At 40.2% G+C, this 15,194-nt stretch overlaps 1 protein-coding gene across 4 annotated transcripts in view; it reads right to left on the reverse strand.

Moving 5' to 3' along the window:
- Positions 1-15,194, reverse strand: part of UNC13B (unc-13 homolog B) — a 1,232,326-nt gene that overhangs the window by 55,673 nt on the left and 1,161,459 nt on the right. For 3 of the 4 annotated variants that reach the window (XM_029581856.1, XM_029581864.1, XM_029581871.1), the window contains one exon: positions 12,931-12,987. The exons of the other annotated variant lie outside the window; for it this stretch is intronic. In XM_029581856.1, coding sequence (XP_029437716.1) covers positions 12,931-12,987 — 57 coding nt within the window. The remainder of the gene's footprint in view (positions 1-12,930; positions 12,988-15,194) is intronic. 4 annotated transcript variants of the gene reach the window in all.

Here is a 15,194-nt window from a genome sequence, read left to right on the forward strand (position 1 = left end):
TATGGCCGGTGGAGTTGGCTCTAGTACACGGACTTTCTTGGGCATCGGCTCGATGGATTTCGATCCCAACGTCGATGGTTTATCATCAGCTGGGTCGATGGATCGATGGCGATACCGCTTTTTCTCCCGATGACTTTTCGATATTGAAGACGATGCTATCGATGATATCAACGGTGCCGGTGACAGACGGTTGTCGGCCTGTGTTTCATCTCGATGTTTGGTTACCGAGGGAGGAGTTACTCTTGGGGACGACGTAGACGATGACGATGGAATCTTTTTGAATAATTCTTCCATCTTATCCAAACGGGCACGCCTGCCCTTTGGTGTCATCTGGGCACAGGTTGAGCAAGCCCGGACGTCGTGGCCAGATCCCAGGCAGAGAACACATACATAATGTGGATCTGTTATGGACATAGACCGGTTGCAATCTGGACATTTTTTAAACCCCGATGCCATGATAAAGTTATGACCTAATAACGGTCGATGACCGGCGAGAATCAATAGTGAGGTGACTGGAATCGATCAAAAAACTATCTGAAAAATGTACTCACCGAGACTATGTCGAAGAGAGACCCAATTATGAGAAAATTGTGACTGAGAATGTGAAAAGAAAAAATTTTCTTCTCTGAGAAAAAGTGAGGAAATTCTTTCCAGAGCTCCTGAACTGCTTTGCTACAGCAAGGCAGAAAAAAAGAGACTGAAGGGAGACCCCTGTGGCTGAGAATATCATGGCATGCTGGGCATGCTCAGTAGGTCCACAGTGCCAGCCAAAAGTTTCTAGAAACTCTTGACAGAAGTTTTCCGTACCAGGCTCCATCTGATGATGTCATCCATATGTGAGGACTATCATCCTGCTTGTCCTTGGATAAACTAGGATCTCGGAACTGGAGGATGCTGCGGGGGTTGCACATGTCAAGATGGTGGCCGGGGATAAAAACATACAAGCTCTCCAAATTAAAGTGGAAGAGCTGGAAAATAGAGTGCATCGGGGTAATTTGAGATTCCTGGGTTTCCCGGAGGTGGTGGAGGCACGCTCTTTGTGCACAATCCTAGAGTCCTGGTTCCCAGAAGTGCTTGCCCTGCCTCATTTACAGGGGAAGCTGGTAGTGGAGCGCGCTCACTGGCTGGGAGCGAGATCCTCATCATCGGGGCGGCCCCGGCTAGTAATCGCAAAAATATTAAATTCAGCTCATAAGGCTGAGCTCTGGAGGGCATCACGTTCAAAGCGAGAACTGCTTTATCAGGAGCATCCCATCAGGAGTTTTCAAGATTTCTCAGCATCCGTGTCAGAGGCCAGGCGCGGTTTCTCACCTATTTGCTCAAACTTGCATAATCGGGGTATTAAGTTTGCACTTATGTTCCCAGCACTCCTGCGGATTTGGACTCAGGATAAGGTTCATACCCTTTGACACAGTGGAGCTAGCGCAGACTTTTGTGGACTCTCTGGCTTCCTAAAAGGGTTTTTTTTTCTCTATTTTCCTCTCACTTAACTGACACATGTCTCTGAATCAGGTTCGATGTCGGATGGAAAGCAGAGACAAGTAGGATCCACATAGGGCTGATTAGCACCTGTTGGACGTTTTTCTAAAAACACAGCAGTCTGGTTTAGAAGTTCCCATGTGTCATTTTCAACTGGTTTTTTAATATATATTTCTCAAGAATTCACATTACAACTGGATGCGGCGTGAGGAATTCCTTTATCTATCAAAGATGACTGGAATCATTGATCAGCCTTAATATATAACTAAAACAACAATACCAATCCCTGTTATTGTATTGGATCAATGTACATAATTCATGAACCGTTGGATTCAGGATGAAGTACTTCAGGTCTTTTGGGACATCGCCTAGCAAGGATCGTTTCTAGAGCAACACGAGAGTTTTCCACAGTTACGCCACCAGTTTTTATTAGTGTGGCCTGGTTAAGTACTGAATTGGTTCGGATCCGGAAATAAGACAAGGCTCCTACCTTTGACTCAGTGGATCTAATGTAGACATTTTTGTGGATTTGCTGGATTCTTACAGGGTTGTTTTTTTTCTCTTTCCTCCCTTACTCTCATTTAAATGATATAGGTTTTTGGGAAACAGTTTGGATGTGGGGTGGGGGTGAGGGGAGGAAGGGGAAGGAGAGGGGGAAAATATAGAGTTGATCACACCTATTGGAAGGTTTTTTTTAAATACTACAACATCCTGGTTCCAGAGTTATTACTGTCAACTCTGTTGTTTTTTTTCTGTTTAATATTTAATTCCCAAGAAATCACATTAAAGTTGGTTGCGGCGTGGGGAATTCCTTCATACCTTACAGAGGACTGTTTTCAAGGATTGACTTTAATATATAAAAAAAACAAAAACAACACTCCCTTTTTTTTTTGTTTTGTTTGTACTTTAGTACTGTCCATAACTATTGAACCAGTGGTTTCAAGCGAAATGCATCAGTTTTTTTTTTTTTTTTTGGGAGATAGTCTTGCTAGAATCGCTTCTAGAGGAAATATGAGAGACTTACAATGTTTAAGGCCATACGTTTTTTTTTTTGTTTTGTTTTTTTTTTTTTTAGTGTGGCCTGGTTATGTACTGTATTGTTTCCCTGATGGAATCTCTTTCAGACCAGTTATAGGACACCCAATTGGTTCCCTGGGCATTTTTTTTTCTCTGGCTCAGGTTTTTTTTTACAATAGTGGTGTCTATTTATTTGATGTTTAAAAAAGTGTCTTGCTGTTCACAATTGAGGGGGATGGTGGGGCGAGGTCATGGGCACATCTATACGTGATATATTGCTTTCCTTATGGACGCATGGGGAAGGGGGAAGAAGGAAAGTGGTCAGGGGATTAGTCAAGGCAACTTGGGAGCGGAAGCAGGGTTGGATTGGGAAAGGAATTTGTCTGGTTGGGGGGAATGGGAAGTGGGGAGGAATGGGTAGAAACTACACAGAGCGGACAGACACCTGTTGTACCTATTGAAGAAGATATTTATTTATTTATTTAACAGTTTTTTATACCGACCTTCATAGTGAATAACCATATCGGATCGGTTTACATTTAACAAGGGTATAAAAAGGAGTAACAGATTCAAGTGAGCGAAAGATAAACAATAGGTAGGAATAAGTCAAAGTTACAATCAACAGGGGGAGAGAACTTGGAAGCTTGCAAGCAAGCTGGAAGGAAGGTAAGGCCGGAGATAAACCAGTGATACCATAAGCGTACGGTTACAAGCTTAGAGGTGCTAAGATATATGCCACTGTCTTGTTTTCTCATTGTTGATTGCGGTCAGGTGTTCCACTGGCCTGGAGAAAAATGGGGGGAGCCCTAGCTGGGGGGGCTTCCTGCCATGTTGTATTGTATTTCCTTTTTCACATTATCTCTTTGGGTTAAACACTGAGTAGTTTAGTTTCTTGGAATGTCTGTGGGATAAATTCACCAATTAAGCGCTCTAAAATACTTTCCCTGTTAAAGAAAAAAGCGACCCTAACAGCCTATCTGCAGGAGACTCATCTCTCTGTGGTAGAACATGCTAAATTACGCCGTGACTGGGTGGGAGAGGTGCGCTGTGCATCGGCCTCTTCGAGGTCCGCTGGTGTTGCTATTTTGATCCATAAGAAGCTTCCAATTAACATTACCAAAGAAATAGTAGACCCTCAGGGTCGTTATCTCATTCTGATCTCGGAGGTATATGGTTGGACTGGGTCCTATGCAATGTTTATGCACCGAATACCTATAGTCCAAATTTTTTTCGTGGACTTTACTCTAATTTGCTTCCCTATATAAATGAGATCTTGATTATTGGGGGGGATTTTAACACTATTCGAGATGCTACTTTGGATGCATCACCATCACGTGCGTGTGAGCGGGGCATGGGCAGAGGTCCTCAGATGCTGGAACAAGCACTTCATTTGTTAGATGTATGGCGGTTACTTAATCCAATGGAGCGGGACTTTACGCATATGTCTCGAGCGCATGCATCTCTCTCACAGATTGACTATTTTTTGATTAGCGATCATGCCTTTCCCTTGGTCACGGATGCTAGGATTGACAATATTGTTATTTCGGACCACGCCCCTGTTTGGGTGGATTTTCAATTCACAAGTGGTCACTCGGCGAATATCTGGCAATATCCCTATTATATAGCTAATGATACGAAATTCCGAGATTATTTGCTCACCAATTGGGCGGATTATGCGTCTCTTAACCAGTCTCATACTTCTCAACCAGTTTTGTTTTGGTCTGCGGCTAAGGCGGTCTTAAGGGGAGATATTATATCTTATGTTTCTGACTGTAAACGGGTTTTAGACCGTCATATTTTACTGTTAAATGGGCAATTATGCGGAGCTAGGATTCGATTAGTAGCGGGAGGGGGTGAGGAAGCGCGGAATGCTTAATGTTCCCTACAGTCCGCTCTTAACTCCCTTTTACATCAGCGAGCGAAGAAGAGCTTTCTGTTCTATTAGTTTCATCTTTATCAATAAAGCGATAGAACCAGGCATATGATGGCGAATTTGATCCGGTCTACACGGTCTAACCGGTTTATTCCAGCGTTGTGGACGGCGCCTACTAAGGTGGCTCGCGATACTCCTGGTATTTTGGAAGGATTTCGGGAATTCTATTTGGCCTTATATACTTCTGAAGGAGGGTCGGAAGAGATGAGTGCTAGTTATTGCTCTAAATTGCCCATCCTTTCTCTGACTTTGGAACAACGGGAGAGGCTTAATCAGCCTATACAGAACTTTTTTAAAAACTGTGGTTGATTAGATAGCAAGGCCCCTAGCTGCGAGTTATACTGAATTGATAAAATGTGGTTCCTTTCCTCCTCATGACAATTTGGCTCTAATTACTCTCATACCTAAACCGGGCAAGGATCCTCTCAGACCGGAATCGTACCGCCCGATCTCATTGTTGAATTTAGATCATAAAATATTGGCCAAAATATTGGCAGAACGTTTGGCTCCTTTTCTACCTTCCCTGGTGGGAGATCATCAAGTTGGTTTTGTTAGTCAGTGGTATGCTCTGGCCAACATTCGTCGGGTATTGATTGCTCAAACTATTTGTCGGCAGTTAGAACACCCCCATCTGGTTATTAGCTTTGATGCGGAAAAAGCCTTTGACAGAGTAGAGTGGCGATACTTGTTCTATATTCTGGGGAAAATGGGGTTTGATGGTCTTTTCCTTCAAGCAATACGATTATTATACGCGGATCCACAAGCGGTTATTTGGGCCAATGGCACACAATCAAAGCCCTTTGTAGTGGCTAGAGGCACGAGACAGGGTTGCCCGTTATCACCATTATTGTTCATATTGCAATTGGATCCGCTCTTGTTAGCTATCCATCAAAATAGTCTTATTAGGGGGGATGCGGTTTGGCTCGCGTATTTTCAAAGGGGCGGCTTTCGCGGACGATCTGCTGGTTTTTATAACTGATCCCTTGAGGTCCTTGCCCCCCTTTATTGAATACAATTGGGGAGTTTGGACGGTTTTCTGAGTTACGTCTGAATGAGTCTAAATCCTCAGTGTTAGCCTACCCTCCTACTCTTTCATCCTATCTGGGAGTAAACCTTCCGGCAGATCCCGAAAGTTTTTATCAGGCTAATATTCCACAGAAGTTATGGATCACCATTGATCAGTTGGCTACATGGAATAAGTTACCTCTTTCTCTAATGGGTCGGGTTAATATGTTTAAAATGACTATATTGCCCCGCTGGCTTTATCTCTTTCAAAATCTCCCATTTATCCTAAAGTGGATAGATCTTCAGCGCCTAGAGGGCGTGCTTCGGAAGTTCCTCTGGAGAGGAGGGAAGGCTTGTCTTCCGTTATCCTGGTTGAAATCGAGGTGGGGTGGGGTGGGGGGGGGGGCTGGGAGTACCTGACTTGGCTGCCTATAACCTGGTCTGTAATATGAGAGTGGTTTGGGAGTGGTTGCTGGATACCTCTGCTCATGCCCCGTTATATGCGGATACCACTTTGATGGCTCCAATGGCGCCGGCCTATGCTGTTCAATCCACGGCGACAGCTCTTCCTCCTTTTTTAACACAGACAGCTTTGGTGCGGCCACTCAGACAGATATGGCAGCAATTGATGAAACTCTTAAAGTTACCTGCTCTATGTGCTTATTTTCTCCCTGTAGTGGGGAATCCCGATTTTATCCCCTATATTTTAGGGTCTGGGAGGATAGAGGTATCACACACCTGGGTCACTTGTGTACCACATGCTGGATAGGATTTTTGGTTTTACAAAAACTAGGGCCCCATCTTTATCCCTGTATTATAAACAATTACAAAAATGTATAGAAGTGGATATGTGTTCCACCTTGGAAACTCATTGGAACAGGGATGGTTGACTGTTATCACTCAGACCATTTTGAAGACATGCTTTAGACATATTGCCAGGATCTCAACCAATATGTATTATAGAGAGTTACAATTTAAATTTCTAAGTCGGGCTTATGTCTCACCCCAAATGACCTTTCAAGTAACCATAGCGTCCTCAGCTAATTGCTCCCAATGTGGACATGTTAAGGGGACTTTATCCCATGTTTTTTGGGCCTGTCCCATTATACAGCGCTTTTGGCGCAAAGTGGAAAATTATATGGCTGAATTGCTAGATGTCGCCTTTCCAATTGCCCCTCTTTGGTTGCTATTTGGGTGTATTTCACCGATCTGGATAAGAGATCCTGGTTCACGTATACTCTTACGTAAAGCCTGTCTAGTGGGAAAAAGAGTGATCCTTTCAGTTTGGCAGTCGCCAGACCACCCGTCCTTTTGGGCCTGGAGAAATTTATTTCATGCAATGATAACTATGGATGGGGATAGGGCGGATGGTCCGGGGGCGTGGTGTGGTGGTCCGGGGGCGTGGCGGGAGGCATGGCAGAGGACTCTGGCATAGCGGCCATTTGCCGCTGTGCCGGGGGTTTGTGCGTTGGCACTCAGCCGGCAGGCGTAACTTCTAAAACATTTTTAGGATTGCATAAAATATATTTCAATTCTTTTAAAATTCAACATAAATAATATGCTTTGAAAAAATTTTTTGTTTTCAAAACACGGAACCTAACTAGAAATACCTTTTAAAGGTGGCATCGCAACCTAGTATAGACTCTATTACGATCCATCTCGAATCATACATTTAAATAATTTTCTTATGCAAGTGAGGGACATGTGTGAGACATACCTTAAAGTTTCTTTAGAAATATATTTTATGCAATCCTAAACATGTGGCGATTACATAAAAAACGCTGTATTAGGTAAAATCTATTTTAATGTTTGTGGCACGTTTTTCAACGTAGTCAGCAAGTAATCATGATTTTCTTATGCTGAATGCAATGTTGATATCTAATAGTCATCGTAGTGTACATTTGAAAATGTTCCAAATTGTAAATGGATAAGATGTCCGATTGAACTATCCAAAATAGAAAAATAGAATTTAAACATACTCCCTGTGCCCTTTACGATGTCCTATTAAATATAAATAGCTGAAATCACCCAACAAAGGATGTATCTATTTTTGATTAAATCTAAAGTCACACGTGAATATAATAGATTATAATAGATTTCATACTAACTTTTCTTTTTTATAATGATAGACTTTCTGTTGTTTACAAACACGTTTGTGAGACAAAAAGGGTTTATTTTGGGATTATGCAAGAGATTGTATTATACTCACTCCAAAGGTAAATTCACTGTTTTATTGAAGATCTTTAAATGATTTTTAAATCATTTTATAAGATCTATAATTTTCCATGGTTGAAATCCTGCTTAGATATAGACCAATAGACATAATAATTTTTCTATTTTTTGTTACTTTTGTAATTTCTTGTTATTTTTATGTTTATATTGTGTTGAGACTTCTCATTGTTTTTAATTCAATAGATACTAGCTGAAAAAGACATCAAGCCTTGTATCTATATGTAGATAATATAAAAGGTAATGTTGAGTACATCTTCTCTGCTCTTTAACTTATCTGTTCTCCTACAATAGTTTTATAATTATTTTATGATTTTTTGGGTTGTTCTATTATTTATATTAGTAATATATTTGATATTTTATTGTAGAGCCTCTGATACAGCCATAAGGCGAAACGTTGGCCAGAGTCGGGCACTTTCATTATCTAATAAAAATATTTTCCAAGGCATTGGTCTAGCTTTTGATTTCTTCACTTCGTTGCTCCATGGTGAGACCGCACCTTGAATACTGTGTGCAATTCTGGTTACTGCTTCTCAAAAAGGATAAAAAGCTGCACTGGAGAAAATACAGAGAAGGGTGACCAAAATGATAAGGAGCATGGAACGGCTGCCCTATGAGGAAAGGCTAAAGACATTAGGGCTGTTCAGTTTGGAGAAGAGATGACTGAGGGGGCATATGATAGAAGTGTACAAAATCATGAATGGTCTTGAACAAGTTAATGTAAATCAGTTATTTACTCTCAGATAATAGAAGGACCAGGGGGCACTCCATGAATTTAGCAAACAGGTCATTTAAAACAATGTGAAGAAAATTCTTTTTCACTCAGCGCATAGTTAAGCTCTGGAATTAATTGTCAGACGATGTGGTTACAGCAGTTAGTGTAACTGGGTTTTAAAAAAGTTTGGATAAGTTCCTCAAGGATAAATCCATAAACTGCTATGATGGTAATTAATAAGCAATAGTAGCTTATGATCTATCTAATGTTTGGGTACTTGCCAGGTACTTGTGACTTGGATTGGCCTCTGTTGGAAACAGGATACTGGGCTTGATGGACCCTTGGTCTGACCCAGTATGGCATATCTTATGTTCATATGTATGTTATGTTCTAACGTTATCTGAAATGCTTCTTTTTTTGCCAAATCTAGTCTGGTCTTTGAAGATCTTTACCCAAGCAAAATGACTTGGCTGAAAACCACCCTCCTCTACTCAGCTAAATAAATGCACGTACTTTTAAGATAGTTAAAAAGAGGCATTCCTCTGGGTGTGTTTATTTCAGAGAAAAACAGCATGGGTATACAGCACTTTCAAAAGTATTTGTGCTATTTTAACCTCCCTCTGCAGCTCACACAAATAGTGAGTGCAAAGTACACAGGTGCATTTAATGCACATACTTCATTCTTATTAATTTTCAAAAGGAAACTGCCTACATAATTTCCCTTTGAAAATTAGCTACAAAGTACATGCTAATAGTGTAGCTATGGCTCACGCACTTTGGGCTCAGACCCATCCAATCAGGACTACCCGATACCAGAAGAGGCCTGAAGAATAGCCACTGCAGATTACGTCCCTGTGGCTGCTGCAAAAAGAGAGGGTGCACCGAAGCAAGACCTCTGCAGGAGCCCATCTCCATGGTAGCAAAGGAGAAGGCCCATCGAAACAATGCTGCTGGAGCCCATCTACTGAACAGCGAAGGGGAGGGCCTGCTGAAGCAAGGCAACCATAGGATCCCATCCATATGGAAGTGAAGGAGAAGGCCCAATGAACCAAAGCCACCATGGGAGCCCATCCTTATGGCGGTGAAGGAGAAGGATCACCAAAGCAAGGTCGCCATGGGAGCCCATCCCTGCTACAGTGAAGAAGAAGGGGTATGATGGTAAGGCTGTGTGAGTGTGAGAATGGAAGCTGCGGTAATTATGATGATCTCTGTCTTTCTGGAAAGAGGATTCATGAAAGAATACATTGACATTTGTTTTATTACTTGACTGATTGGATCTGATGTTTGTTATGTGTTCTTTGCTTTTTAACATGGTATGGGGGTAAAATTCTTCTGAGCAAGAAAGAAGAGCAGGATCTAGGGGTGATCATAGCTGATGATCTTAAGATAGCAAACAGGAGGATAGGGGGACAGCAGAAGCCAGAAAGGTGCTTGGGTGCATAGGGAGAAGAATGGTCAGCAGAAAAAAGGAGGTGATATGGCCCTCGTATAAGTTTCTGGTGAGACCTCAGCTGAATACATTTCTGGAGACAGAAGCTTCAAAAGGGTGGCTGCTAAAATGGTCAATGGTCTTTGTTCTAAAGAATATAGGTAAAGACTTAGACCAAAACATGTGCACTCGAGGAAAAGTGGGATAAGGGAGATATGATAGACACTTTAAAATACCTCCAAGGTTTCCATGTAGAGAAATTGGGCTTCTTTCAAAAATAAGGAAGCTCTACAATGAGGGGTCATGAGATAAGGGTGAAAGGGAGTAGAGTCAGGAGTAATTTCAGGAAATATTTCTTCACAGAGAGGGTGGTGGATGCATGCAACTGCCTCCATGTAGAGTGGTGGAGACAAGGGCAATCTCTGAATTCAAGAAAACTTGGGATAAACACAAAGAATCTCTGAGGGAGTGGCAGGGATCATAAAGCTAAACAGTTGGTGTGGACAGGCAGACTAGATAGGTTGTAATGGTCTATATATATATAAATCTAAGAGAGTCTCTGCTTTGTGGAGCTTACAGTGAGGTCAGTCGTCAATGGAGCTCTATCCTTAAATACCTATCACCAAATATCAACGATAAGTACCTAAGTTACAGAGCCACCCCCATTGGAGGCACTTAAACAAGAAAAACAGGGAAAGAAACCCCCCTCCATCACCACCACTCCGAATCAGACACGGAGTCCTAGGGGGTACTGCTGTTTGAGTCTGGCAGGTTTATTATTTTTTTATTATTTTTATTATTTTATTATTGAAATTTATTACCCACACTATCTACTCTTCTAGGCATGATACAGAATAACCTTCATAATAAATAAAACTGTTTTATTTTTATTTAAAAGCATTTTAAACTGCCTTTCTGATCCAAAAGTTGCCACAATAAAAGATTTGATAACAAAATTGCACATATTCCAGCAACCAGTCCCAAACATCTCAAATTTGTGTTTCAAGATAAAACAAGACAAGTTGAAAATGTTCCCTCACTGTTTGAGTGTGTACTGAACATTCGTGCAGTTGAAGCAGGTGACTTAAGATGTCTGCTCTCTGATTTTACTCTCTGGGAAGGTAGGCAGCTAGAAAAAACATTCCCTTAGATTACCCATTTTAAAATCTTTGCAGTTTCCAGGTAAACTATAAGAAACCATTCCCCTTGGCTGAAGAGAACCAGAATTTGAATATTTTTTGTATGGTGAATTTTAAGGGGATGCACAGCACATGTCAGAAATGGAAGTGCAGGATTTATTTTGAGGCTCTGCCTCACCCTGTATAGAGTCCAGACTTGGTTAAATAATGGTAGTTTTACTGGGTGGTAAAAACTGGCCAAGGATTTCTCTATTGCATTTAGGACCCAGGAGTTTGTTCTTGTAGTGCTTTTATAGCCAATTTAAATCTTTCAGATGCATCTAGTGTCAAGTCAAGCTATACATAATCATGTGGTCTTGTTTTGGTTATCTAACTAGGAAAAATTTGAATTTGTGCTAGAGATCGGCTTTTTCTGGAAAATCACATTTGTCTTTTCCAGATGGGGATTGGGCTGAGGGAGAAAATAGAAAACAAGTATGTACATAGTACTGTTGTAAATTTGAGAAATATGGTATATAAAAGAAATAATTACATACCATGTGATATTTTTCTGTTTGTACTGTTAATAAAAAATTCCTGTTTTTGCTTTTCTTATTCAATAGCTTTGTTTTTTTTTTCCTATAGTGTTACCATCAGTGAAATACAATACAAAGTTAACAAATGTTAATTGTGATATCTTATTTGCTGTTACAGGATCATTTTCAGAGATTATTGTAATTGTTCAGTTTAATTATTAAAATTTGGGCAGAGGGAGGAAAGAAAGACCTATAATCCTGTGCCCCAGATCTTTTAAATACCTAGCAATGCTTCTGACCAAGCCATGTCACTTTCCTCTTCTAAATGCTGTTTTAAATTAAATCAAATGGATCTGCTGTTAAAGAACTGCAAGTTAGCTCCCTCACTCTGAAAGTCAATTTCCATATGCAGTGAAGCTCTGACATATATGCAGCATAAAACATTGGAAAACAAAAGAGCGAGCTTATGGAAGTGGTCAAAGAAATGTACATTACTGCTTATCTGCTTGCTGCTGGGGCAAAAAATGCTGAGTGTGTACTGCTGTACTGAAGCTGGTTTTGCATTGACCTGATGAAGGGAGCATAGCTCTATAAGGTTAATAACAAATATATTAAATTAGCTGTTTAATAAAAAGAAAGTTTGTGAACTTTACTTCTGCTTATCCAAATGGTCTCCCATAGCAACCACACGACATTATGTTAGAAAACATATATATTACTGAATTTCTGTTGAACAGTTCAGTAGCAGACGGAGAATACAGGTAGTATACAATATATTTAAAATAAAATTTCTTGGGAAAAAAGTATCCCCCCAAAGTATTTCTCAAGAGGTGATATTTGTTATATATTATAACAGACCTTCCCCTTCTTGTAGGGACTTCAGAAATTCCAGAAAAACACTAAGCTGTCTCCTGGGCTGACATACAGGAAGATAAATGACCCAAAACAGGATACTCACCATTTGAAGCAGCAGAAATATCAACTCAAAATCAAAGATGGGTTAGAGAAGAAGATAGATGATATCTGTGTATTAAAGGCTACTTGTCAAAAAGTCATCCTTATTGAACTATAAAAGAATTCAGGTTTCAGCAAGCTGAATGGGGGAATTTCACAGCTAACAGTGATGACCCTTCAAAACTACTGGCAAATTCTGTTCTCTTACAATACCAAACATGAATTATAAGGTAAAAAACTGCAAACACAGAGGAAGCAACACAATAAGCAGAACTAAAGTAAATATATGATGATTACTGTCTTTGCTTTTATCATTGAAAGGCAGGTTTTGCTGATTGAATCCACGGGGAAAATGAAACAGAATTAGTAACATTCATGCCAAGAAACAGCCACAGTACCAGTATGTCGTCATTTAGAAACAAAGATCTATGCAAAACACTGATGGCAAAATCATACTGCCACATCTCAACATGCAGAAGCTGCTAAAACAGGCAAGTCATGCACCAAAGCAATACCTTTAATTTTGATAATTGTCCCAGTTCTTTAGCAGCAGTGAAAATCAACTGTGTTCCCTATGATTGCATAGAGTAAAAATATGGGAAGAGAAAAAAAGGTATAGATTAAGCATTAGACATCAAGCAAAACAAAAGCAGATACAATATCCTTACATTGTGGGGTACATTTTCAAAGACTTAGGTCCCTTTTATGCAGATAACAGAGTTAACTCACCTAAGGGAATTTTCAGCTGCCTGAAAATACATTTGTACTTTAAGCTTCTGGGGGCATTTTAGGACATGTGCTTGGAAACCATGCACAAACGTTGCATGTGTTGTAGACATACTGCTAACAGGTCTAACTTATACCAGCATTTTGAAATGTGTGCTTTTAGCTGCATAATATTAAAATGGACATAGGTACCTTGTGCTTGAAAACTGGCTCGTTTATGAGTGTATCTTTGCAATTGGGTGCCCTATTGAAAATGTACCCCAATATGTGCAGTTGTGAAGCCCAAAGCCAGAAAGTGTGGCAACATCAGTCTTCTTTCAATTCCTAAAGAGACAATGTGCTGACAGGTATGTAAAGCAAAGGGTATGAAGGTTATTTCATTAAGTCTTTTATTGGCTCAGAGGTGCAAGGCCAATGGTTTGTCATTTATAATCTTCTGCCAGGTGCTCTTCTTCAACATTCTTTTATTAAACGAGAATCATTTTATTAAATAAATTCAGAGAAGGAGCAATCACACCCAGAAGAAAAAACACACCACACACATCATGTAATAAATAAAGATTATCTATGATCACACAAATACTGTTTAGTCTGGAGGGGGAGATATGAAAACATATTACATATGTAACCCTCCTTTAAGGGGTTTATTCCAGAGCTTTACTTCTATACCCCACAAAATACTCTGCACATTAAAGAAGCTGTATTCTAATGAAGTCTTTACTGTAAATAACCTTCTTCAATGATAATCTGATATACTGTACATTTCTTAGGGGAAGATCTGGACACTACTTCCTCATCCTCAGCACATGATCAAAAATTCCTACAGCCCTCTACAGCTGTTTCTCCTTCAAGCCTCTGTTTAAAGAAATTCAGATACCCTTCAGCCTGGAAATTCTGTTTGCCACAGCTCTGCAGGCAAGATTTCTTTCCTACCTTTTTGACACTGCTCCTTTCCTCTCACTAGGTAGCACTGTGCTGGCTCTACTTATACTGCCCAATAGAGCACTGTTAGGAAGCTGGAGTCCTTCTGCAGATTCTAGTTAACTCCACATTCAAGAGTCTTTCCTTTACCTGAGAATTCTGTAGGTAAAGGTTTTTTCCCCAATCCTTTAGGAACACACCTACCCTTTAGTCCTCTACCTTAGGATACTTTAAAATACTTTTGGAAGGACTGCTTCTACTCTTACCTCTTTTCTTAAAACTCATGGGCAAGATCATTTTCCTCCCTGTTGGACAGAGCCCGCTACTTCGCGCTCCTTACAATATACGAGAGAAAAACCTTCATTTTGTTTATTTCTAAAATTTCTAGACCACTTAGCAACATTACTAAGCACTTTACACTAAGACATTCAGATTTTAACATCTTCCCCAAACTCCTAGGACGACTCTACATTCGCTGTACCCCCTTAGAGCAAGGCTTCACAAACCAGTCCTGGGCACTCCACAGCCAGTTGGGTTTTCAGGATATCCACAACGAATATGCATGAGATAAATTTGCATATACCACATCTTCAGTGTATGCACATTTTTCATGCATATTCAATATTGATATCTTTAAAACTTGACTGGCTGTTCCTGTAAAACTCTGTTTTACAGGAACATTCTGTTATGGCACATCCACAAAGGGGTGCTGTTAGAATATTCCAAATCACTCCTTATTCCAAACATTTATATTATTAGGGAAGGTAAAAGGGGTCCTACACTGGCTAAACAAAATAAAACACACGATTATTAATAAAACATTTAAAAATAGCAGTTTTCCCAAAAGCCTATAAGAATTACAGTATTGGACTGATTATAAGACAAGGCTTTTTGTTTCTCAACGCACAATTAAGCTCTAGAATTTGTTGCCAGAGGATGTGGTTAGTGCAGTTAGTGTAGCTGGGTTTAAAAAAGGTTTGGATAAGTTCATGGAGGAGAAGTCCATAAACTGCTAATAATCAAAAGGAAAGAGCCACTGTTTCTTGCCAGCATTAGTAAAATGGGTTTTATATAATATTTGGGTACTTGCCAGGTTCTTATGACCTGGATTGGCCACTGTTGGAGATAGGAT

This window comes from Rhinatrema bivittatum, chromosome 1 (genome assembly GCF_901001135.1).
Source record: "Rhinatrema bivittatum chromosome 1, aRhiBiv1.1, whole genome shotgun sequence".
NCBI classification, from domain to species: domain Eukaryota; kingdom Metazoa; phylum Chordata; class Amphibia; order Gymnophiona; family Rhinatrematidae; genus Rhinatrema; species Rhinatrema bivittatum.